General features: G+C 39.1%; 1 protein-coding gene across 1 annotated transcript in view; it reads left to right on the top strand.

The window, feature by feature from the left end:
* slc41a1 (solute carrier family 41 member 1) overlaps nt 1-23472 on the top strand; it is a 41726-nt gene extending 18254 nt beyond the window's left edge. Inside the window, exons 4-11 of the mRNA XM_038279724.1 lie at nt 5921-5992; nt 13453-13597; nt 15496-15642; nt 17870-18017; nt 18097-18176; nt 18269-18403; nt 20610-20758; nt 22879-23472. Of these exons, the coding sequence (XP_038135652.1) occupies nt 5921-5992; nt 13453-13597; nt 15496-15642; nt 17870-18017; nt 18097-18176; nt 18269-18403; nt 20610-20758; nt 22879-23064 (1062 nt within the window). The 3' untranslated portion in view covers nt 23065-23472. The remainder of the gene's footprint in view (nt 1-5920; nt 5993-13452; nt 13598-15495; nt 15643-17869; nt 18018-18096; nt 18177-18268; nt 18404-20609; nt 20759-22878) is intronic.
* The last annotated feature ends 543 nt before the right edge of the window (nt 23473-24015 follow it).

The following is a 24015-nucleotide window of genomic DNA, read 5'->3' as shown; positions in this document are numbered from 1 at the left end:
TGCTATTAGGTCTGTTCTAGAAGATATCGACAGCAAATTAATTTTAAAAGAGGAACAGAGAAACGCGATCAAGACTCATCTTCTTATTCTAGGCGTGAAACTGCACGCTTTGATTTTTGTGGACAACAACTATGCTTCGCTTAACATACGTTACGCACTCCGTTGCTCTTATTGGTTGTAGGTCTATCCAATTGAGTGCAGAGGCATTTTTTTTCCTGGTTCGTTCGAAACACGCCCCATAATCACAGCTCTATGGAGCAGCATCAGACTCATATTCTGACTAGAATTGAGTCGGACTACGTCAGGCTAGCCAGGCCCCTCCCAAAGAGCCCCGGACTGACACAGATGTCATTGTTAGGGTTGTAAGAGTGCCAATAGTGGTCATGGAGAATCTGAGGGTCAACAAACAGGACGTTCATGCAGACGTGCTCTGACCGCAACCTTTGTTGTCATGGTGCATCTTTAAATTTTCTGTTGGTAATCAGGTTTCCCCTTAACCCTTTTTAGGGCAAGTTAGACTAATGGAAGTTTTGGACTAATGGACTGTCTGTAGAATAGGTCTAGATCTAGTGCTGAATTTACCACAAATAGCATCAAAAAGTGGGAGTAGAAAACTGTAAGATAAGCTTAATGGGTCTTTTTGAAAATGAAAGAATAAATGAGAGTTTTAGCTATTTTCTGCATGGAGAACAGGCGGTAAGCTCTGCTCACCAGCAGTCAGCAGTAGCCAATATGCTTTAAGTGTGGAGGCAGAAAGGTAATAGCGTGGCACTGCTCTTACGAACACATTCTTTCCTCTGGTTGGAAGAGAAACAGTTGCTGTAGCTGATTAGGTGCTGGATTTATTTTTTGGTTGTGAATCATTCAGAGTTTGATGTGAGGAAACATCAGCGACACATCTGGATGCTTCTAAAACTCATTTCCTTCAGCCTCTCATCTCAGCATTTCTGAATATCTCTCCAATCATGGCAAACTCTGCTGGTTAGCCTGAGGCATGACTGGCCCCTGTCTGCCAGCGGAGCCCAGCAGGACTCTGCTTTTTCCATCTCACCCCTAATTATGAGCAGATTAAGACTACTGTAAGGTTCATAATGAGCTTATTAGTGGAAACAATGTAATCCCTATTAGTGGCTGATTCCTGGAGTTCATGTTACTTTTTTTTATTCCTTTCATTTGATGCTTTTCTAATCTCTAGTTTCATCCAATATGTTCATTTTATGAATGGAAGGTCAGTTTTTTGCAGAACTTTTCAAAACTTCCAAGTTTTTCATAGTTTTTTTGCATTTTAATCACCTTTTTTTTTAATTATTTTAATTAGAATTCTAGATAATAAATCAACATAAATGAGACAAAGCATACTTTTTTATGTTTTAATAAAAAATACTGTATGTTTGTGTTTTTATTCCTTCTGCTAAATCAAAACTTTTTATTGCATTTACTGCTGCTGCAGATTTTCCTAACAGCTCAGACTCAGACTGGGTAGAGAGAGAATGAGTGGAAACAACCATCAGGTGTGACACAGGATTTTAATTGGATTCAGAGAAATGTCCTCAAGCTTGGAAACAAAGTTCAGTGGATTGTTTTTCTAACTTTAACTTTTTGAAATGACTATGACCTGGATGCCTGAGAATCTCCACCAGCATAAAGCCAGCACTAATTCATCTGTGGCTCTGTTCTGTGATAACAAAGAGAGCATGAGCAAACCGCCTCATCTCCTATTTACAGTCAGCTGACTCATTTTGTTGGTTTTCTGACGTATCCGGCTTTGTAATTCACCTGTCCACATCACCAACTTCAGCCTGTTAACAGTAAATGGCATCAATAGAGCGCGGTGCGACCTGGGATGATACCCAGAACAATGCCTTCTCTAACAAACAATGAAATATCACTAATATAAACAAACATAAGTTCCTGAATGTTATAAACGCCGCCGTTTTTGTTTGAGTAATTCCTGTAGTATGGTGGCCCGCCAATAGGAGGCGAGGAGCTAGCCTGATGTGTAAATGGTCATAAGGACGGAGCTCGGCGCGGCTAACTGATCCAAGCTCAGTCTGAACTCTGCATGCATCGGTTTCATCGGGCTGGTGGAAATGAGGCGATATTGAAACACGTTTTGTCCTTTTTAAAAGGACCAGGTTTATTAATCCTTAATCCTTATTTATCTTAATATACTGTATGTATCTGGATATACTGTATATATACTGTTTATTCTTAATGCACCTTTTTCCTCCTTGTTTTGCACCTTCTTTAATTACTATGCCAATATGTGACGAGTGAATTTCTCCGCTGTGAGATCAATAAAGCTCATCTAATCTAATCTAATCTATTTTTCCCACCTGGTTCAAATAGTTTGTGCTGAAATAATCGCTGATCCAGAGTCTGATCCGCTAGCGTCTGCCTGGAGAGAACATTTGGTAAAGTCTTGAAGCAGACTATGTTGCAGTTTGCTTCTGATGTGAATACAAACCAGCCTCAATCTGATCCAAGCATATTCCTTTTTGGCCCTAACAGGCAACCGTAGCAGGACCTGAAGCAATGATCCAAGGAAGTAATACAAACTCAAGGCCTTTTGCCTATCAAGGCTGCTGCCAGCATGCTGTGGGTCAGGCCATGGTTTCCTTCATCCAGCAGCCTGCGTTCACTGACACCCTTCCAAATTTAGAAAGAGAATGTCACAAACCATCAGTGAATGAGCTCCCCTTGACACTCCCATTGATTCCACAGCTGTGATAACAGCACAAATATGCAAGAAAGAAAGGCAGGACCTCTATAATAGCTTTCTTCTAATTTCACACCAGAAAACAATATTATGATCTGCTTTGCCAGGAGGATTACCTACGAAAAAGAAAGACGTTTAGTTTTCTCTGGTGCAGCAGCGGTTTAACTTTAGAGGATTTTGCTTTATGTGACGATATAATGTGCAGAAACAAGCTGATAGCTGATTGTGTGCTGTTGGTATGAACACAGCGGTAAACTCATTCTGTGAATAAAATGAGTGAAAAGGCATCTGGGCTGCAAAAAGAAGGATTTCAGTGGAACGTTTTTGGGAATATTATCTCTTCCTGACTAGCACTGATAAACTCTTTCAGTTCCTTTAAGGATCTCTGTCATAATTATTCTAAAAAATATTATTGATGCTTTATTTATTAGAGTAAAACATTTTGATCACAATAAACCAGATGTTTATATTCTTCATTAAGGCAAGCAAATAGATAGGAAACCATGTATTCCTAGAAATGTAGTATAATATATAATAAAAATACAACAGTTATGTAGTATAATATATAATAAAAATACAACAGTTATGTAGTATAATATATAATAAAAATACAACAGTTATGTAGTATCATCACTGATTGCAGTTATTTTATCGTAGTTTATTTTCTGTAGTGTACATAAAAACTGTCCTAGGTTACGTGTTTTAGGAATTTTTCCCACTCAAACTCAAATGAGCCGGCATGATCAAATGTCCATCATTTAGTGTTTGGTGCCAAATATAGTTTAGCAACATCCTGGCAATCTGTAACCAGACTTAATTAAAAACTTGGATATCTACATTATCAAGCTCTGTTGCCATGGAGAAACTCAGCTTTATGATTAAGGGTAGGGTTGATGCCATTTTTTGGCCCTGATACCGTTACTGATACCTGGCTGTGCAGTATCGGCCGTACCAATACCATCTGTTTGAAATTGATGTGTGTGTATATTTTAGTGCTGGATCGGGGCCCCGCCCCATACTGGTAGCAGTATTGTTGCAACTCAAATTTTTTTTTTTTTTTTTTATATTTTTTATTGAATTTTATAACATAACAAAAAAAGCAAGTGACAGTGATACACTTAACACAGATTCTCATTAAATAACTTGGTCCCCAAAACAAACAAACACAAATAAACAATAATGAACAATGAGAGAAAGAAGACGAAAAAAAAAACCCAGCCATCTCAGCACAGTTCTCTTAATGTCCTCTGTAACGTTTCAGAAACTCGGTCAACGGTGACCATGTCTTTTGCTCCTTTTCCTCTGACAATATAAGTGAGTCGCTCCAGAGCCATACACGATGTCATCTCCTTCACCCACATGTGATTTGATGGTATATCCATTTTTTTCCAGTATAGAGATATTAATCTCCTGGCCTGCAGGAGTCCAAAGATAATCAATTTTAACTGTCTGGAATTAAAGGCACAGTTCTCTGGATAAATACCCAAAACACACATTTTGGCCCCAGCAGGTACATTCACTCCAACAATCTCTGACAAAGTTTGCATAACCAAGTTCCAATATTGTTGTAACTTTGGACACTCCCATACACAGTGAAAGAGAGCACCCTTTCCAACCAAACATTTACAGCAGATATCTGGGATGTTAGGTGCCCAGCGATTCAATTGGACTGGCGTTAAGTAAGTTCTCATTAACCACTTGTACTGAAGGAGTTTCATGCTTATATTGATCGATTGCTTTTGGGCCTTTACGCATGCAGTATTCCAATCCGCTACTTGTATCTCTTTTCGAATGTCGGTGCAACACTAATTAAGGGTAAATATTGTTTGTTCACAAAGATATGGGAACAGATTTTCCTATTCTTGGAAAATATTAATACTTATGATAATTTATGTAACAGCTGATGTTGGAGCAGTTAGCATTTAGCAATGTTTTGCATTTGATTTTATTTCTGTCCATCTACCTTATTATGATTTGTATTCTTTATTGTTATATTTCTCCTTTTCACTGCTGTTATAAACATGTTCGCAGTAGGGGTATCCCGATATCACCTTTTCATTTCAGATATGATACCGATATTGGACCTTTAAAATACGATACGATATTAGCATATTTCATACCAGCTTTTATTTCTCCATTTTTTAGGGTGTTAGAAAGGCTGGATAAAATAATATTACTAAAACAAGGAATGCAATTTTCAATTCTATTCAATTTATTTCTATAGCTCCAATTCACATCATGTCATCTCAGGTCACTTTCCAGTTCACCAGATCATCCAGTCAGATTGATTCAAAGTTTTCTATCTAAGGAAAACCAGCTGATTGCATCGACTCATTGACTCTTCAGCAATCCCTCACACTAAGCATGCTTGCAGCGACAGTGGAGAGGAAAAACTCCCTTTGAACAGGAAGAAACCTCCAGCAGAACCAGGCTCAGTGTGAGCGGCCATCTGCTGAGGCCCACTGGGGTTCAGGGAGACAGAAGCAGACATAGAAAAAGAAGCATAGATACAAAAGGCAACTGTCAACCAGCTCCACAGGCGGCCCCGTCCAGGAAACACACAGCCAGGCAGACGAGCTCCGAGCCAGCTCCCATGTCAGAGGATGAAGAGAGCACATCCAGTTAGTCACAGTCAGAGAAACAGGACTACACTGGAAAACAGGCCAAGCTCCAACATCTAGAAACAAAGGTGTTGATGGCAGCATTCAATTGAACTGAATCAAATATTCAAACTGGAACTACTGTTTTAATTCAAAGACCAGTTTTAGTTGAATAAATGCTAAATAAAATCTGTGCATCGCCAGTAAACAGGTTCACAGGGAGTTCTCGGATCACTCCCCCTCCCCAGTGAATCTTAAAATGAGAGGTCAGAGAGGAAGAGGAGGCCGTATGCTTGCATCCTCTCGCTGTGGACGGGTCTGTGGATCATCGCTCACACAGTGGTCCACTGTAGCCACGGCCACTTGACTCTCCAGACCATCAGCGTGTTTTTGTTTGAAGAAAGAGATGAGATAAGTGGGGACAGCCGCAGGATGGGGGGGTCAGCACACAGACAGTCTTTGTCCTATAAACTGACTCTTTATTGTTCTCATGGGATCAATAGCTTGTGTAAGCCGTGAACCGCCAAGACCCTCAGCACACACACTCACAAAGGTTTGTGGAGGAAAACATAATTAGATGTGTGTTTTGTTTCCCTTTCAGGCTAACATTGGCCAGATGGACACAGCCAAGGACATGTGGAAGATGATCATGGGGAACTTAGCCCTCATCCAGGTAAATAAAGCAGTGATGTGTTTCAGCTCCCCAGCAGAGATCAGGTTGACTGTCCTTACATAACTTTAACAACCTATAGATCTGGATCTGGAATGCTTCTCTAAGTTCTGAAGAAAACCTTTGACTGATGAGAAAGATTTAACCTAAGAGTTAGGAAGAAATATGCTCTCATTAGAATCAGACTTTTTTAGACAATTCATGGATAACACTAAATGTTTCCATGGCACCTGAACTATAGAACTCCAAAAAGCAGAAGTTCTTTGTTGAAAGAGTTATGGATGAATATTTGGTTGCTCTAATGTTAAGGAACCTGATCTCTGCCCAGTAAGCGGTGCTTCATGTGACGGAGCGTATGTGAAGCACTATGGTGCAGGTTGCTTTGACCCCACTGAATATGGGTTGAATTTTGTTCCATTATTCCTGCTATGGAAGCCCGTTTCCGCCACTCTGTAAAAAAAAAAAAAAAAAAAAAAACTATCTCAATATAATGAGATAGTAACTCAATATAATGAGATAGTATCTCATTATATTGAGATACTATCTCATTATAATGAGATAGTAACTCAATATAATGAGATAGTAACTCAATATAATGAGATAGTAACTCAATATAATGAGATAGTAACTCAATATAATGAGATAGTATCTCAATATAATCAGATACTATCTCATTATAATGAGATAGTTGTTTTTTTTTAACCAATTTTTTAAGTTAAAATTGAGTATTTTTGGTCAATAGCTCCCAGGTCATGTGACTTATTGATGCAAAATCAGTGTGAAATTGTTCTACTAGTCTCTGTAGATGGGGCACACTCATTTGTTTTTCATTTTAACTCTTTTTTTTTATTTTTTAGCAATTTTTTAAGTTAAAATTGAGTATTTTTGGTCAATAGCTCCCAGATCATGTGACCTATTGACGCAAAATCACTTGGAAATTCTTCTACTAGTCTCTGTAGATGGGGCACACTCATTTGATTTTCATTTTAACTCTTTTTTTTATTTTTTACCAATTTTTTTAGTTAAAATTTAGTATTTTTGGTCAATAGCTCCCAGGTCATGTGACCTATTGACCCAAAATCAGTGTGAAATTGTTCTACTAGTCTCTGTAGATGGGGCACACTCATTTGTTTTTCATTTTAACTCTTTTTTTATTTTTTTTTACCAACTTTTTAAGTTAAAATTGAGTATTTTTGGTCAATAGCTCCCAGGTCATGTGACCTATTGACCCAAAATCAGTGTGAAATTGTTCTACTAGTCTCTGTAGATGGGGCACACTCATTTGTTTTTCATTTTAACTCTTTTTTTTATTTTTTAGCAATTTTTTAAGTTAAAATTGAGTATTTTTGGTCAATAGCTCCCAGATCATGTGACCTATTGACGCAAAATCACTTGGAAATTGTTCTACTAGTCTCTGTAGATGGGGCACACTCATTTGATTTTCATTTTAACTCTTTTTTTTATTTTTTACCAATTTTTTTAGTTAAAATTTAGTATTTTTGGTCAATAGCTCCCAGGTCATGTGACCTATTGACCCAAAATCAGTGTGAAATTGTTCTACTAGTCTCTGTAGATGGGGCACACTCATTTGTTTTTCATTTTAACTCTTTTTTTATTTTTTTTACCAACTTTTTAAGTTAAAATTGAGTATTTTTGGTCAATAGCTCCCAGGTCATGTGACCTATTGACCCAAAATCAGTGTGAAATTGTTCTACTAGTCTCTGTAGATGGGGCACACTCATTTGTTTTGCATTTTAACTCTTTTTTTTATTTTTTACCACATATGGACACCCTTATGCTTGAACATGGTGTTCGTTATGGACAATCCATGACGAGCACAGAAGTCCAACAACAGAACACCACTTGAGTTCAGATCGGGGGGGCGACCATTCCTCCCAACCATGCCCCTCCAGGTCTCACTGTCATTGCCCACGTGAGCGTTGAAGTCTCCCAGCAGAACAAGGGAGTCCCCAGGAGGAGCACCCTCCAGTTCTCCCTCTAAGGACTCCAAGAAGGGTGGGTAATCTGAACTGTTGTTCGGCCCGTTAGCACAGACAACAGTCAAAACCCGTCCCCCCACCCTTAGGCGGAGCCCTCTCGTTCACCGGGATGAACCCCAACGTACAGGCGCCGAGATGGGGGGCAACAAGTATGCCCACTCCTGCCCAGCGCCTCTCACTGTGGGCAACTCCAGAGTGGAAGTATGTCCAGCCCCTCTATAGGAGACTGGTTCCAGAACCAGAACCATACGTCGAGGTGAGACAGACTATTTCTAGCCAGAACCTCTCAGCCTCACACACTAGCTCCGGTCCCTTCCCACCAGCGAGGTGACATTCCACATCCCAAGAGCCAGCTTCTGCAGCCGAAGATCGGACCACCAGGGTCCCCTCCCCCGGCCAACACACATTGCATACGACCCTTATGGCCCCTCTCACGGGTGGTGGGCCCATGTAAGGGGGGACCCAACAATTCACACTGATTTTGGGTCAATAGGTCACATGACCTGGGAGCTATTGACCAAAAATACTCAATTTTAACTTAAAAAATTGCTAAAAAATAAAAAAAGAGTTAAAATGAAAAACAAATAAGTGTGCCCCATCTACAGAGACTAGTAGAACCATTTCACACTGATTTTGGGTCAATAGGTCACATGACCTGGGAGCTATTGACGAAAAATACTCAATTTTAACTTAAAAAATTGGTAAAAAAATTAAAAAAGTGTTAAAATGAAAAATAAATGAGTGTGCCCCATCTACAGAGACTAGTGGAACCATTTTACACTGATTTTGGGTCAATAGGTCACATGACCTGGGAGCTATTGACCAAAAATACTCAATTTTAACTAAAAAAATTGGTTAAAAAAATAAAAAAAGAGTTAAAATGCAAAACAAATGAGTGTGCCCCATCACAAGAGACTAGTAGAACAATTTCACACTGATTTTGCATCAATAGGTCACATGACCTGGGAGCTATTGACCAAAAATACTCAATTTTAACTTAAAAATTGGTAAAAAATAAAAAAAAAATTATCTCAATATAATGAGATAGTAACTCATTATAATGAGATAGTATCTCATTATAATGAGATAGTATCTCATTATAATGAGATAGTAACTCAATATAATGAGATACTATCTCATTATAATGAGATAGTAACTCATTATAATGAGATAGTATCTCATTATATTGAGATAGTTTTTTTTTTTTTTTTTACAGAGTGGCGGAAACGGGCTTCCATACCTGCAGCATGTTTTGTGAATAGAAATTTGAAAAAAAAAAAAGTAATCTAGAAATTATACTTTTGAAAAACATCTTAATAAAAAGAAAGGAATGTAGGGTAACTTTTATTGTTTTTTATATATTCTTTTCATATTTAATGTCTTTCAACTGTTTTTAAAGTCATTCCTTTAAGTTATACAATTTGCTTTCCTTTCAAATTTCCTTATTCTTTTAACTTGTGGCACAACACAAATGCTCACATTTGATGCTCACGTTGACCAATGAAAATAACGTCCATTAGGACCAATAGGATAAACTCTGGGCTCTAATCTCCAGAGGAAATCCCTCCCCCAGAAGGGCGGCCTAGTGGTTAGAGCATTGGGCTTTGGTCCCAGCGGTTCAGACTTCAAGTCCAACACAGTCCCACAGACTGCCACTCTTGGTCCCTGAACAAGACCCTTAACCCCACCCTGCTCCCCGGGCACCGCACCATGGCAGCCCACTGCCCCCTAGATTCATTCAAGAGAATTGTATCTGTAGCATGCAGTTTGAAAAGAATGTTGATAATTGAAAAAAAAAATACAATTTATAAGAAAATCATATATTATAATAAATAAAAGAATGCACTTCGTTGGTTAAAATAACACCTCACTAACACTGAATGTGTTGCACCTGTGGCTCTGCAAGGAACCCCATTTGTTAAAATCCACGCTCTCATCAGCCATGGTGCAGTGCTGGTGATCAAAGTGTTTCTACAGAAAAAGAAGTTTGGCCAGAGGCTGCAGCCGTCCAAACATTGGGCTCCTGAATTTCACTTGCTCAACAGGAAAAGCTGACCCCAGAGGGTAAAATAGTGCAGCGGAATTTCAGAATAGAATCAACCCACCAACCTAAGCTAGCTTCACTAATCAGAACACAGAAACAGTGTAAACCCAGATGAGAGAAAGCCTGGTCGCAGCATACCCTGTGCAATAACCTGTTTCTCTATATTTGACACCCAGTGCAATAACAATATGGAAAAATATACATTTTTATCTATATAAATACTCATGTAAACACCCTGTGCAATAACCCTGTACGATAATATACGGTATATACTGTATATATCCCATGCACCTTTTCTTCCTCCTTTTGGACTATTTGAGCTGATGGAAGGAGTACATTTCTCCACTGTGAGATCAATAAATCAGTCAATCAATCATATAGAGTGACTGTCTCTCTGCAGCACGGCTGCAACGCGTTCAGTCTGAGCCTGACATACAGCAAAGTTTCATTTCTAAAGGATATATTTTTCTCAAATTGTCATTTAACAATCGAGTTCTTTGCTTGCAGGGAACAGAATTGCCTCCATCAACATAGTAGCAGATTTATTTCTGCAGCTACAGAGTTTTCTGCAGATGAATTTCTTACATGTCTCTTTTTGAGGGTCGTTGAAGACCTCTAATCTAGACGGTGGGCTTCCACTCACCTGGGTTCAGTACAGATTGATCACAGCTCGTCAACCTCACTGAAATACTAGTGAAATAAAACGGAAATATTCCAGGATGTACATTATATAAAGTCTGCTAAAGTGGTCCTCAGCTTCTAAACTATAAGACTTGTCTTTACTGAAACAGTGCATTGAAGGAATTGATTTGGTTGGAGTTTAGAAATAATCTTCCAATGGAAAGATAAGTCTAAGCATATCTAGTTCAACAAAACTGAAGGTTTCTCAAGGTTAAGCATCATCTCTCCTGCAGCTCTGATGAAACTCCTGCAATGTGTTCATATCAGTAAACGTAGATTAAGAAGGTAATCCTTGCAGCATCTCATAGACAGGACAGGCTTTGGCGTCTGGAACATGCCTGACCGCGTTTTTACACCCATCGTCTTTCTCATCTCATCACCCATGTTTCCCCTGATTTAAATGAAACTCATAAAGCATCTATGATTTAAACTTTTAAAGGTTATCTTTAAAAAAACAAATGAAGTCATTGCTTGATAGTGTGGATGAATGCAAACACAACTGGCCACATTATTAAAATCATACCTGTAACCTAGCAACAGAAGTGTAATTTACTCAGTGATATATTACATGGAACAGAAAATACGACATGACTAAATAATCTAGATTGCTTAATTATAACTGTGTGAGGTTTTATTATTTCTTTATTTAAGGTTAGTCAGTGAGCTTTAGAGATGAAGTAATCAGCCTGTTTCCAAACCTGGGCAGAGATTGAGTTTAAGAAATCAGTAAACAGTGTTAGAAAGCTGTTATGTGGACTTAGGTTCTCAGTCTAGTGTCTGCTGCTCTGCCTCACCCTCTGCTCAGCAACACCAAGCACAGCTCAGTTCTGAGCCAGAGCTAAAGGAAAGAAGAACACAGACATATGTTTATGTCTGTGTTCAGTCTCATCCCCTTGTTTAAAGGAAACGTCCGGTCAGCCAAGAATAATCCATCGAACTTCTGGCCAGAGAAAAAACCCGTAATATGTAGCAAACATTTGGAAGAAGAATGTTTTCAAGATGACTTGCATAATAGCGCGTTGTGACAAACACCAGATACAGCACTGGGACTTGATCAACAGCCGATACCACACCGTGACGTCACAAACCAGTAGGTGGCAGTAGTGTTCTTTGACAAACATGGATGCCTCCAGTAAAGCAAATTCACATGAAAATTACTCTGAATTAGAAACACTGATCATTTATTGAACAGGATGGAATAATTTCAGATTTAATGAACTTTCAGAAGTTTGAATTCTGAATATTGAGCGGACTTTTCCTTTAAAGTGCAGGTGCAGACCGGTTATGGTAGGTGCTTCCTAGCTAAAGCTATTCTCCATCCGCTCATTTTTCCAAATCAGAGAGCTGAACTCATAAGGATTACTTAGACGTGAAAGAATCCAGCAAAATACAGCTTTATTTAAGATTTTGAGAAAGTAATAGCATTATAACTAAAGTTGTGTTTCCATCATCCGTTTACATTAAAAGAGCTTAATAGAAACAGTTCAACTGAATCAGCTAATAATCATAACAAAGACGTTTTTAATGTTAATTGAATTTTTTTTGAAAAAGAAGAAACTATTTTTTTCCAAAAAGTTCAGGAGATAAAAACTTTTACCTGACATGACTGATCACCTCTTTCCGCCGCTGCTGGCGTCCTGAATGCAATTCAGTTTGATTCAATTAAATTTATATAGCCGCAAATAAAAACACGTCATCTCAGCTCACTTTCCAGTTGACCAGATCATCCAGTCAGATTGATTCAAAGCTTTCTATCTAAGGAAACCCAGCTGATTGCATCGACTCATTGACTCTTCAGCAATCCCTCACACTAAGCATGCTTGTAGCGACAGTGGAGAGGAAAAACTCCCTTTGAACAGGAAGAAACCTCCAGCAGAACCAGGCTCAGTGTCAGGATAACATTTCTCTCTCAACGTCTCTGGATGGCATGAAATGTCACTGATGCTAGCTGATACGCTAAAGAGAAGTTGGCCATAAGTGACATATTAGGTAAAACTTCGCTCCACCACTGTGGTCTGTGCTACGTTGTTGACTCTACGGCCAAGCATATGATCAAGGTATGATGACCTAACACCAGCATGGCCTCCTTAATTCCTCCTTTCTTTATTTCCAGTAAATTTGTTTCACATTGAAAACTTGAATATCGCAAAAAAGGTCCTTTTAGCTTGAAAGGAGGCTTTTTAAAAAATTGTTATGAAACTATCATAAATAAATCCAATAACTCCTTTGAAAAACATCATAAATAATTCTTAACGTAGCACAAATCTGCGCTTTTAGGTAGAAAACATCAACCTGAGAAGCTTAATCACGAAGCAATGCTAATTATTTAGATTTAGCTAATGAAATCAGCTTTTTTATCTCAGGATATCTGACTTTTCTAAGTCTGCTCCTTCCAGGTTTCTGTAAACTGGTCTTCACCCATTTGCAACACGAGGCAGCACATTATGTAATATTTAAAAGAGTCTATCACGTTTCCTGGAGCCTCCTACTGATGGTCGGAGCAAACTCACATGGCGACCAACAGGTGCTGGGCTTCCTTTACGGCGCCATGGGTGTCATATCCACTGCTTGTTGTGGTAATTGCATAGTTGTGTCCAGTGACAGGCGTTGGACAGCGCTGGGTTCAGCAGGATGGATTGAAAGCTTCTCAGCGTAACGGGATAGTCTCATGCACTTTAAATGTTCACAGTAATGGAATCTACATTTGAATCTTTGTGTGTGTGCTTGTTTGCATCCAGGTCCAGGCCACAGTTGTGGGGTTCCTGGCTTCCATAGCTGCTGTAATCTTTGGCTGGCTCCCAGAGGGACAGTTCAAGCTGGGCCATGCAGTGCTGCTGTGTGCCTCCAGCGTGGCCACGGCCTTCATCGCATCTCTGCTCCTGGGTACGGTCGCCGCTATAAAGGTTTTAAATGTCTGAACAGCTTGTTTATCACACAAATCAGGTTTATGGAGGATCTGTTTTTATCTGGCCATGGTTGGTCACTGCAGTTCCTGTGCAAACATGACAAGGATTCATGTGGAATATTAGATGTCTTTTGACCCTGAAAGCGTGTGAAATGTTTATGCTCATCCTGTTTGTTAGAACAACCTGTGCAGTTTAAAAAGAAACACATCTACATATGAAAAATTTCAAAAAAAAAATTAAAAAAGCTAATCGGCCATTTTAATGTTAACCTCAGATGAATCTGTCCAATAATCACCCTTTTTTTCAACATTCTTTCATGGAGTCCTCCACTGCTCTAAAATCAGATGAGTCTGTATCTAACCTGTGATTATGCAGAACTTCAAGTCGGGTTTCTGTTCTAAACGCTGTGATACCAACCTCCCCCAGCAGGGGGCAGAACTGGCATCATTCAAATTCAAAAGACTGACTTTGGTTGTTCGGCTGAAGATTCTCCAGAACATTTTATGCTTTTATGTCAAATATTAATAGAATTTAATTTCAGATATTAACAGACTTTAACCTTCACAGACAGATGGTCAGACAGACGGTCAAAAAGACAGACGGTCAGACAGACAGACAGGCTTAGTTCTTAGTGTAAAGATATATCTTGTTTTCAGCTTTGATGTCAGATCTAATGGATGATCTGAATAGATCATTTGGATCAGTGATTCTCAGAGTCGGACTCTGTTTCCCAACATAGTAGAAGCAAAGGGAGTAAATCCTATCTGTTACCGTAGCGATGTCCTAATTAAGGTGACTTTTCTCCACTCATGCTGATCCGAGTGAATTATGAATAAAAATTGTCCAATAGAGACTCCAAGAAAAAAATAATAATAATTAGAGGTTGTGAAATTGCCTAGTCAAAGCCTGGAGTCAGATCAAATCAGCAGGCGGCTTCATGGGCGGTTTAGACGGGGGCATATGGGGGCCAGTGCCCCTGTAGATCATGTCCTGGCCCCTGTTATGACCCCTGTACTGAAGACATAATACTAAGATAATATAAGAAACTTTTATGATGCTATGTGGTTACTAATGGGTCCTTTGGATCTATTTCTGTTTTTTTTTTTTCTTTACGGATTCTGTTATACTAATTATTTTAAATAAAATAAAGTTATAGCTTCAGTGGCACTGAGATAGGATCCAAGTTTTTATCTGCTTAATGCTTTTTTCAAAACAAATAAAAAAGAAAACTCAAATTTTTACAGCTGAATTTATCAGTTTTTATTGAGTTTAATTCAGATTTTATAAAAAAATGGGTATTTTAAATTAAATTAAGTCAAAAATATGTAAAATTCCTAAATTCCGAATGTATATTGATTAATTAAATTTAATTAAATCTAATTGAATTGAAATTTCACTTCATGCAGCTCTTTTAATATATTTGAATCTCTTGCCCAGTTTTTTTATTTCATGCTTTTCTGGGCCCCCATGAAAACACGCTGGCCCCCTGGTACATTTATTTAGAACCGCCACTGGATGGCTTGACCATAAACTTTACAATGTAGCTGAAATAAAACAAATTGACAAAGAAGAATGGGTCAAAGTTCCCCTGCAGTGCTAAAGAAAAAACAAACTAATCAGAACCTGTAGTAGGATAGATTTCTGCATTTATAATGACTTAAAATGAAAAGTAGCACTTTCAATGAATAAAAATAATTAAAATATTAGTTTTGTCTGTGTAGCCTGGTTGCAGTAATAAGTTCAGCCCGTCACTGAATGCATGAGCGTCTTATCCGTCCTTTAGTGCAGACTTCTTGGCATCACTGAGCTCAGCTTTAAATGTCTCATAAAGTCTAAACTTAGCGTTTGCTTTCCATGTTCTGATGCTGTCTTCAGGTCTCATCATGATCGGAGTTATTGTCGCATCCAGAAAAGTAGGCATCAACCCCGATAATGTTGCCACACCCATCGCCGCCAGCCTTGGAGACCTGATCACCTTGTCGCTGCTGGCGGGCATCTCCACGGGGCTCTACCAGGAGCTAGGTACCAGCCGTCGCTTCACATAACCCAACACATTATTCAGTTACTTGGTGAATAATCTCACAGTAGTGTGCAACGTTCATTTAAGCTCTCTGTGAAAGAAAAACTTCAAGAATGTTCACAAAAATGTTCATGAGTGTTATTTCTAACCAAACTCTAACTGAGCAATAATCTGCTCTCACATGTTTCTGTTTCCAACTTTAAATCCTATCTATACTTTATTCCAGAAGCTTAACTTTATTTTTCGTAATATTTATTTAAATTAAATAAAGAGAGCACATGTAGTACACAGACGAAATGATCAAGGTCGGGCTACACTGTACGAGTTTTTCATGCCGATGTAAGAATTTTTTTGAACGGGTTGAGTTTCTGCCTCATGGTGCGTCCTGCATGGTGTCGTATGCAGCGGCTAACAAGGGGTGATCAGCCGCTAATGAACACCTCGCCATCAGGAATCTTAGGGTCTGGGTGAAATCAAACATGTTAGAAATTCAGTCAGTGAGGTCTTGGTGTGTAAATCCTGCTGTTGAAGCAGAGCTACGAGCCGAGTTATCAGAACCTGAGAACATCAGCAAACAAGGGAGTTGATCTCTTTTTTTTTTTTTTTCCAGTGTCCAGTCTGGCAATGTGGCAATAAGAATAATTGCCTTGATGCAAAAAAAAGAGCCCAACAAATTTTACTTTCACCAGTGGAGCAGTATGGCTATCGCCATAGTGTTCCGCTTGATTTATGCATATAAATAGCTTTATTATAATCATGCAGGGAGTTTTACAGATTATATGGACACTGCAATGTAAGTAGAACAGGAAAGGAAAAACAGAAAAAAGGAGAAAAGATGAAAGAAAGAGGAGATAAAAAGGAGATAATGATAAAACATCTTCAGGCTGCTTCATCACCTGCAAAGAGATGGAAAAAGGACAGCACAACTAACGGACATGGAAAGAGACATACAATAAAGCAACACCTTGATGCTATCGCTGAAGTATCAGAATATGGGCTTTCTGTGTGGAAGTGAATCTCTGAGTACCTGGAACCAAGCACCTGTGTTTTTGTGCATGAAAAGTTTATCCAAAGGAAAAATGCTCAATAGTGGTTGTGGAGAGCCGAAGCCGGCAGTGGGAGGTAAATAAGGATGAAAGCCTTCCTACGCCTCACCTCGCTGGATTTTAAGGTTAGGAACTTTAACAGCGTCTTGGCTTGAGACACACCCGGCCGCCCGGAGCTACCTCGCCGCTCCCTCCTTTCCACATAAACAGACAAGCCCACAGAGCGTGGCGTAATCCCGCATCTGTCAGAAACAGGCCAGAAAATAAGTTTGCTCCCTTTAAACGCCACACTCGGCATATTTGGGATATTTTTTGCTTAGACACACAAACACAGCTGGCGTCTGGGACTCGTTAGCACACTGTCTACTCGGATGTTGTGTTTCTTTGTGGCTTGGAGTCCCCTGCAGTGTTGGTCGAGTAACACTGCATCACAGAAAGCACTGCGCCTCCAAAGGTATTTCTGCCTGGCTCATTATAATAAGATGGAGGGATTTTCTTTTTTTCCTAAATATTTTCTTTAGAAGATGCCTTAATTAGAAAACAGAGTCAGTGGGTGTGGTTCAAAGGAAACCGAACCCTGGGGCTTTGTGAAGGAGGTTGGTTAGAGAACATTGGTGCATCATGATGATCAAGAAAAGTTAAAAAACAATCCACTGGACTTTGTTTCCAAGTTTGAAGACGTTTCGCTTCCCATCCAGGACTCAGATTTCAGCTTTCAGAAACCTACAGTTCAGCGATAGAGTTGATTCCTTCCCGCCATCAACAACCCCCCTTTCAGAGACATAGACAGGTATGGGGCATTGCAGGCTAACAAAGAAGCCAAATGACCCCCATTCCAAAGGGGGGGACCCGTTCATCCGTTTCTATTTGCATGTTTTCTAAACTAAAACCAGGCTTTGTTGGGCTGCTGGATAAAACCTGGAACTCAATGCTATTTCTGACATTTTGAATTGAAAAAGCTTCCTGGATGGAAGAGAAACGTCTTCAAACTTGGAAACAAAGTCCAGGGGATTGATTTTTTTTTTTTTTTTGGAACGACCTGGATGACTGAGAATCTTCACCACCACTTAAAGATCAAGGAACGCCACAGATTGTGTCGGTTCATGACATCACTGACCTTTGGCGTAGCAGCATGGTCAAACTGGGCCGGTGTTAAACATCGATCTTTGCTCCTCCCATTCAGAGTATAACGACTATGCAAACCCGCTGGTGTGTGTGGCGTTCGTGGCCATGTGTCCTATTTGGGTGTTGATTGCAAGGAAGATCCCGTCTACCAGAGAGGTCCTCTATTCTGGCTGGGAGCCAGTCATCATCGCCATGGCAATCAGCAGGTAGGACCTGTGGTCCATCTCCATCTGGCTAATCCTTTTCTATCATTCTCTCTGTAACTGAACCTTTTCTGTCTTTCAGTGTCGGGGGTCTGATTCTTGATAAGACTGTTAGTGACCCAAACTTTGCTGGGATGGCTGTTTTTACTCCTGTCATCAACGGTAAGGATAAGAGTCAAAACATGTGGTTCATATCTGAAAAGTGCTGATTTTTTCACTCCGCCTGCCCTCCTCTTTGTGTTTACCTGGAACAGGTGTAGGAGGCAACCTGGTGGCCGTTCAGGCCAGTCGAATCTCAACCTATCTCCACATGAACGGGCTGCCCATGGGGGACCCCAACCCAGCTCCCAGGAAGTGCCCCACGCCGTGCACTTCCTTCTTTGATTCCAGTAAGTAATTAGGCGGCTGCAGAAGATTTTCTTTTTGCATTAAAGGATTCATGATGACCAATCCGGACGGTTCTTCAGCCGTCCTCTTCTAGATTTTATCTTTAGCATTTTTCTTCCATATCTTTACACTGAAATGTCAAAGAGCATGAAGTCACTTTTAATGTTAAAGAGAACATGCCTGAACAAAAAATCCGTCTTATTTAGGGAATAAAGATGCAAAGCTGCAGTTGGGACACCTTCTCATTCAAAGAGTTTTCTTTATTTTTATGACTCTAAATTGTAGATTCACACTGAGGGCATCAAAACTATCAATTAGTGAAACATCTGAAAATATGTCTTATATTCGAGGTTCTTCTAAGAAGCCACTGTTGCTTCGATTACTGCTTCGCGGTGCGATTCACCTATAGGATTGCCATAATTTTACTAATGAAAATAAGCAGCAGTGGAATTTTTTATTTAATGTCACTACTTTTATTAAAGAGGTATTCAAAAAAGAAGCTTAAAATCCTCCATTAGCAATTGATCATTTTTGGTAAAGCATTGCTGCATGTAAAGTTAGCAAACAATGAGTAAAAAGGGCCCTATGCACACTACAGTTATATATGTCTATAATCAACCACTTGGCAGTGGCACCTAAAGGTTGTTAGTTTGTAATAAGAAATATTGGAATATATACTAAACATTGAATATCTCCTGCAGTAAATGCTTATAAAACTCTTCTGAGAACTAAAATAGCATCAAACTCATCTTCGTTCTCCATTGCATCAAACTTTAATGATAACTCCCTAATATTTGATGACAGAATACTCAGTTCTTACAATAAAAATACAATCCACAAAAAAAGATGTTAAAAACACTTTCAAACTAAAAAAAAAACATGCTTACTTTAGCCATATTTGTTGATCTTTATTAATACTTAATTCATTATTTTTTACCAGGATTTACTCTTTAGAAAGTCACTCATATTGACTAAATTACATAAAAAAATGATCATGAAATCCATATAAACATGAAACGACTAGTCCACTGTGAGTCGCTGTGAACGCTTAGAGCCTGACATGATTAATCATTTTCCTTGTACTCATCAGCATCGTTATTCAGTCAGGGATTTGATTCTTCCCATTCAACCCTGTATTTTTGAAACCTTTTAATTCCAAAGAAGGAAACGTTAGTGAGGATTAAGTGAGTATCAGGTGTTAACATGAGTGACAATAAGCAGTGCGGATGCACATGTGACTGTGGAAGAGTTGCAAAGATCAAATTCTATTTAGTTTATGTAAATAGTGCACATTCACAACAATTCACCCCCAAGGTTCTTTACAGAGATAATTTAGTCAGATTGGTTCAAATGTTTCTATCTATGGAAAACCAGCTGACTGCATCAAGTCCTTGACTGTGCAGGGTTTGCTCCTCCTGGATGACAGTAGTCATTTGCTTGCAGTTGGTGAAATCCCTGACGCAGATTGTTTTGGCAGCAACGGTGGAGAGGAAAAGGAATGAGTCGATGCAATCAGCTGGTTTTCCTTAGATAGAAAACTTTGAATCAATTTGACTGGATGATCTGGTTGAACTGGAAAGTGACCTGAGATGACATGATGTGAATTGTAGCTATAGAAATAAATTAAGCTGAATTGAAAAACTCCTTTTAAGAAGAAGAAAGTGTGAAAAAAACAGAACATGGAAATCCTTATCTCTTAAAACCTTCTGTATTAGAAAAGTTAACAGTAAACATGCTCCATACTGTTGGTGTCTAGGAAAGAAACAGATAAGCAGGTGATCTCTGAACTACGTTTCATGCCAAAGGGGATGAAGGAGTGCACATACTGAGATATGTCTAGGAGATAAGCACGACTAAGCAGAAAAAAAACACATTTCTAATTGGAGGTGTGGATGTCAGGAAACCAGCTGATATTTCTTACAGAGTGGAGTCACAGCCAAAGAAGAACCAGACCAGATGAAGCTACTATGACAGGAAAAAGCTACTGGTTAAACTGACAAACAGAGAATTAGTTAGTAGAGATGGAATAAAGCAGAATGATGAAAAGTGGTCCCCAGGTCTTCCAGCAGCCTAAGTTTATAGCAGCATTCTTTACATTTGGCTGTCACAACATGTGTAAATGTTTTAAGTTTATGGCAATATTTTTTATTCACTTTCTGCAGACATATCTCAGAACTATCCTGACATGTTATCCCTTCTCCTCTCCAGCTGTGAATTCTCGCTCAGCCCGTGTGCTCTTCTTCCTGGTTGCTCCTGGTCATCTCATCTTCCTCTACACCATTAATTCCCTGAGAGGGGGTCACACCACCCTGACACCCATCTTTATCACCTTCTACCTGGTAGCTGCTCTACTGCAGGTAGACATACAATTATCTCCTTAATCTTTTCCATGATGACACTGATGCCTGTTCACTATACTGTTACTATACTTATAAAAGCTTTTCTAAAATTCACATGCAATGAAATTAATGTCCAATCAGCCATTTTTTATGGAGATTTTACAAGCTTCATTCAAATGAACCATTAATTTACAGATAAAGATATTTATTATTGTATTTTGAGAACAAATAGATTTTGTTAGATGGCTGACGGAATCCTAAAGGTTCAAAAAGTTTACATGAAAACAACCACGCTTGTGTTTTCTTTATTTTTAAATCAAACTGCCGATGTTCTGCTATAACATGTAAAGTGAAGAATAAAATAACAACGACCATCTTTCATAAACATATCTATATTTTCATGTTTAGTAGTTTGGAATTGAGGCGGATTGAACTCGATCAGCTCTATCTACTCTGTGTGCGCTCCCGATGACGGGATACAAACTCTCTCAGGGATTACCGACAAGGCAACATGGCAGCAGGCCAGACATGTACAGTATTTCCGGTTGGTACAGACTGACTGAGCAGCAGCGCGCCCTGCTGTCCAATCAGTGGTACTACCCACAAGTCACAGATTGTTTTTACAGGTGTGACATTTGTGTCAAAAGTGAAAATGAAGACGTAACTGGTTGAAGTTTAATTTGAGACTTATAGCAGCAGATTAGTGCATTCGTATTCATTGATTTGTATTATATATATTATATATATTTTGAAGATTTTAATAGACATGTTTGAATTAGTTCTGCGCCATTTGTTTTAGATCAACTGTAGCAAAACTGAATGGAAGACATTTTTGATTTCCAACTCGAAAACAATTTGTGTACTTCTACTAAAGAAGAGGTGTAACTTTATTTTGTAATTGTGACACATTTTTTAAAAATCTACAGTTGCAAAACACAAAATTTACAGTGCAAAAATAGTTCTGGACCATCTGGAGTTAAACTGAGAATGTAAGAGGTTTTTGATGTGCAACTTGCAGAACAGAATTGGTGTTCTTGCACTTAAAAATTTTGTACTTGTGATTTTTTTTTTTTATTGTACAAATACAAAACTTAGAATGTAATTCTCTGCAACTTCAAATTCACACTTACAATGCACAAATTGTTTTGAAACAAAATAACCTTCATACAATCCACTCTGCCTAGTGTTGAAAGTAGATACGCTACTTGTCTGTCAATCAAACATTTCGCCTATGTGCCGCCATGATGTTTTTGACGTAGACTCCAAGTGTAACTCATACGCTGTTTAGCTAGCAGTCTGCGATTGCGCCGAAGTACGAAATAATACTTTTACGCTTCTTCACTCCAACATTTCCATCCTGCCTAGACCATTTTGCAAGATGTCAGGGGAGTAAGGGTCTGGAAAGATATAAAGGGATCATCTAAGTAGCTAAGGTTTGAAATTACTCACTGAAAACAAACAAGTGTTGTTATCAGTAATTACATGTAGGATGATGAAACTAAAGTCTTATGGCAGGTTAATGTTTCAGATGTCTTCATTGTTATGTTAGATGTAGTAGGATGTCTTCAATTCAGTTTATTTCTATAGCTCCAGTTCACATCATGTCATCTCAGGTCACTTTCCAGTTCACCAGATCATCCAGTCAGATTGATTCAAAGTTTTCTATCTAAGGAAAACCAGCTGATTGCATCGACTCATTGACTCTTCAGCAATCCCTCACACTAAGCATGCTTGTTGCGACAGTGGAGAGGAAAAACTCCCTTTTAACAGATAGAATGAAACAGAATGATGAAAAAGGGGTCCCTATGTCCTCCAGCAGTCTAAGCCTATAGCAGCATAACTATAGAGATGCTCAGGATAACCGAGCCTTTCTGACTATAAGCTTTATCAAAAAGCCAGAATGAAACTCTTCAAAAAGTTAATTATGCTTAAGTTGGTCTCAAACTTGTTCGGCAACTACTTTCTCAAGAATTTTAGATAAGAAAGTAAGATCAGATATAGGTCTATAATTGACCAAGTCATCAAGGGTCTTGTTTATTCTATGACTATAAACCTTTGAAGAAAACATCTGAAAAGACATCAGTCTTTTTTTCCAGGCAGAATTGGTCTAAAAGTGCCTCTGCTTTACCTTCCTACAGGTTGCAATCCTGCTGTATCTGGCTGACTGGATGGTTCACTGGATGTGGGGCCGAGGTATGGACCCCGATAACTTCTCCATCCCGTACCTGACCGCTCTGGGGGACCTCCTGGGAACCGGTTTCCTTGCCCTCTGCTTCCACATGCGTTGGTTTATTGGGGACAGGGACTCCAATTTAGGCAACTGAATTTGTTGAAACATACACACAGAAAATTAAACGTAAACACACTGTAAGCGTGCATGCAAAAAACGAAGACGAAGATCACCCTTATGCCTGAGCGTGAAAGTGGACATCCACAGTACAAGGCTGATCTCCTGAAAGGCTCTGGATGATGATGTTCTGAGCAGAGTTTCATCCTCAGATATCATGACGCTGCTTTACTGTTGGAACAGCAGCAGCATGTAAATCCTGACTGTCTCCCTGGAACACAGACCTCTTCATCTCCACCATGAAAAAAAACTCTGACCAATGATAGATCCAGCCTTAAAGGTCCCACGGCTCCTTAATCTTACTAAACACCCGAGTCCTGCCGCTTTTATTGATAGTTAGAACTGGTAACCAACAAGCAATTTAATATATGGTGTTATGTGCAAAGGGAGTCCTTATTATTTTCAATGAGGACGTAAACCCTTTGTTTGAATAAGACATTTAACAGCGAAAAAGAGCACAAACCCCCCCACCCACCCACCCCACCCCCCCCCCCACACACACACACACACACTCACCAAAATGAATGTTTTCATCACCAAGTGCTACTGAAATTACCTGTAAGGTAACATCTTGTGGTTTCTTTATCTGTTGTTTTTTGGTAAAATGCTTTTCTCTCCTGTTTTATGCAAAGCAGGAGTGATTTTACTTGAGGAAACTGGACCTATTGTTTTTTTAGCACAGCTTCCATGTCTTGGTGTGAGGATGCAGCCTTTGGTTTGCTCTCCCTTATGAGAGCAACTCTAAATCCTAACAGCCAAGTGTCCATCAGGGACATTGGTTTTTGATTAACCTCTTCTATAATTAATGATTTCAATTATCTTGTCTTTATGCAACATAATGGCCGTCGATCCATATTCCACACATATAAAGGATGTTACAGAAAGCAGTTGGTAACTTTGTAAAGTTATTCCCAGGTGCTTTATATAT

Source organism: Cyprinodon tularosa, unplaced genomic scaffold (genome assembly GCF_016077235.1).
Source record: "Cyprinodon tularosa strain WSP-4 unplaced genomic scaffold, ASM1607723v1 ctg152, whole genome shotgun sequence".
Classification (NCBI taxonomy): domain Eukaryota; kingdom Metazoa; phylum Chordata; class Actinopteri; order Cyprinodontiformes; family Cyprinodontidae; genus Cyprinodon; species Cyprinodon tularosa.
The sequence above is the reverse complement of the archived record's forward strand: the minus strand, read 5'-3'. Positions and strand labels throughout refer to the sequence as shown.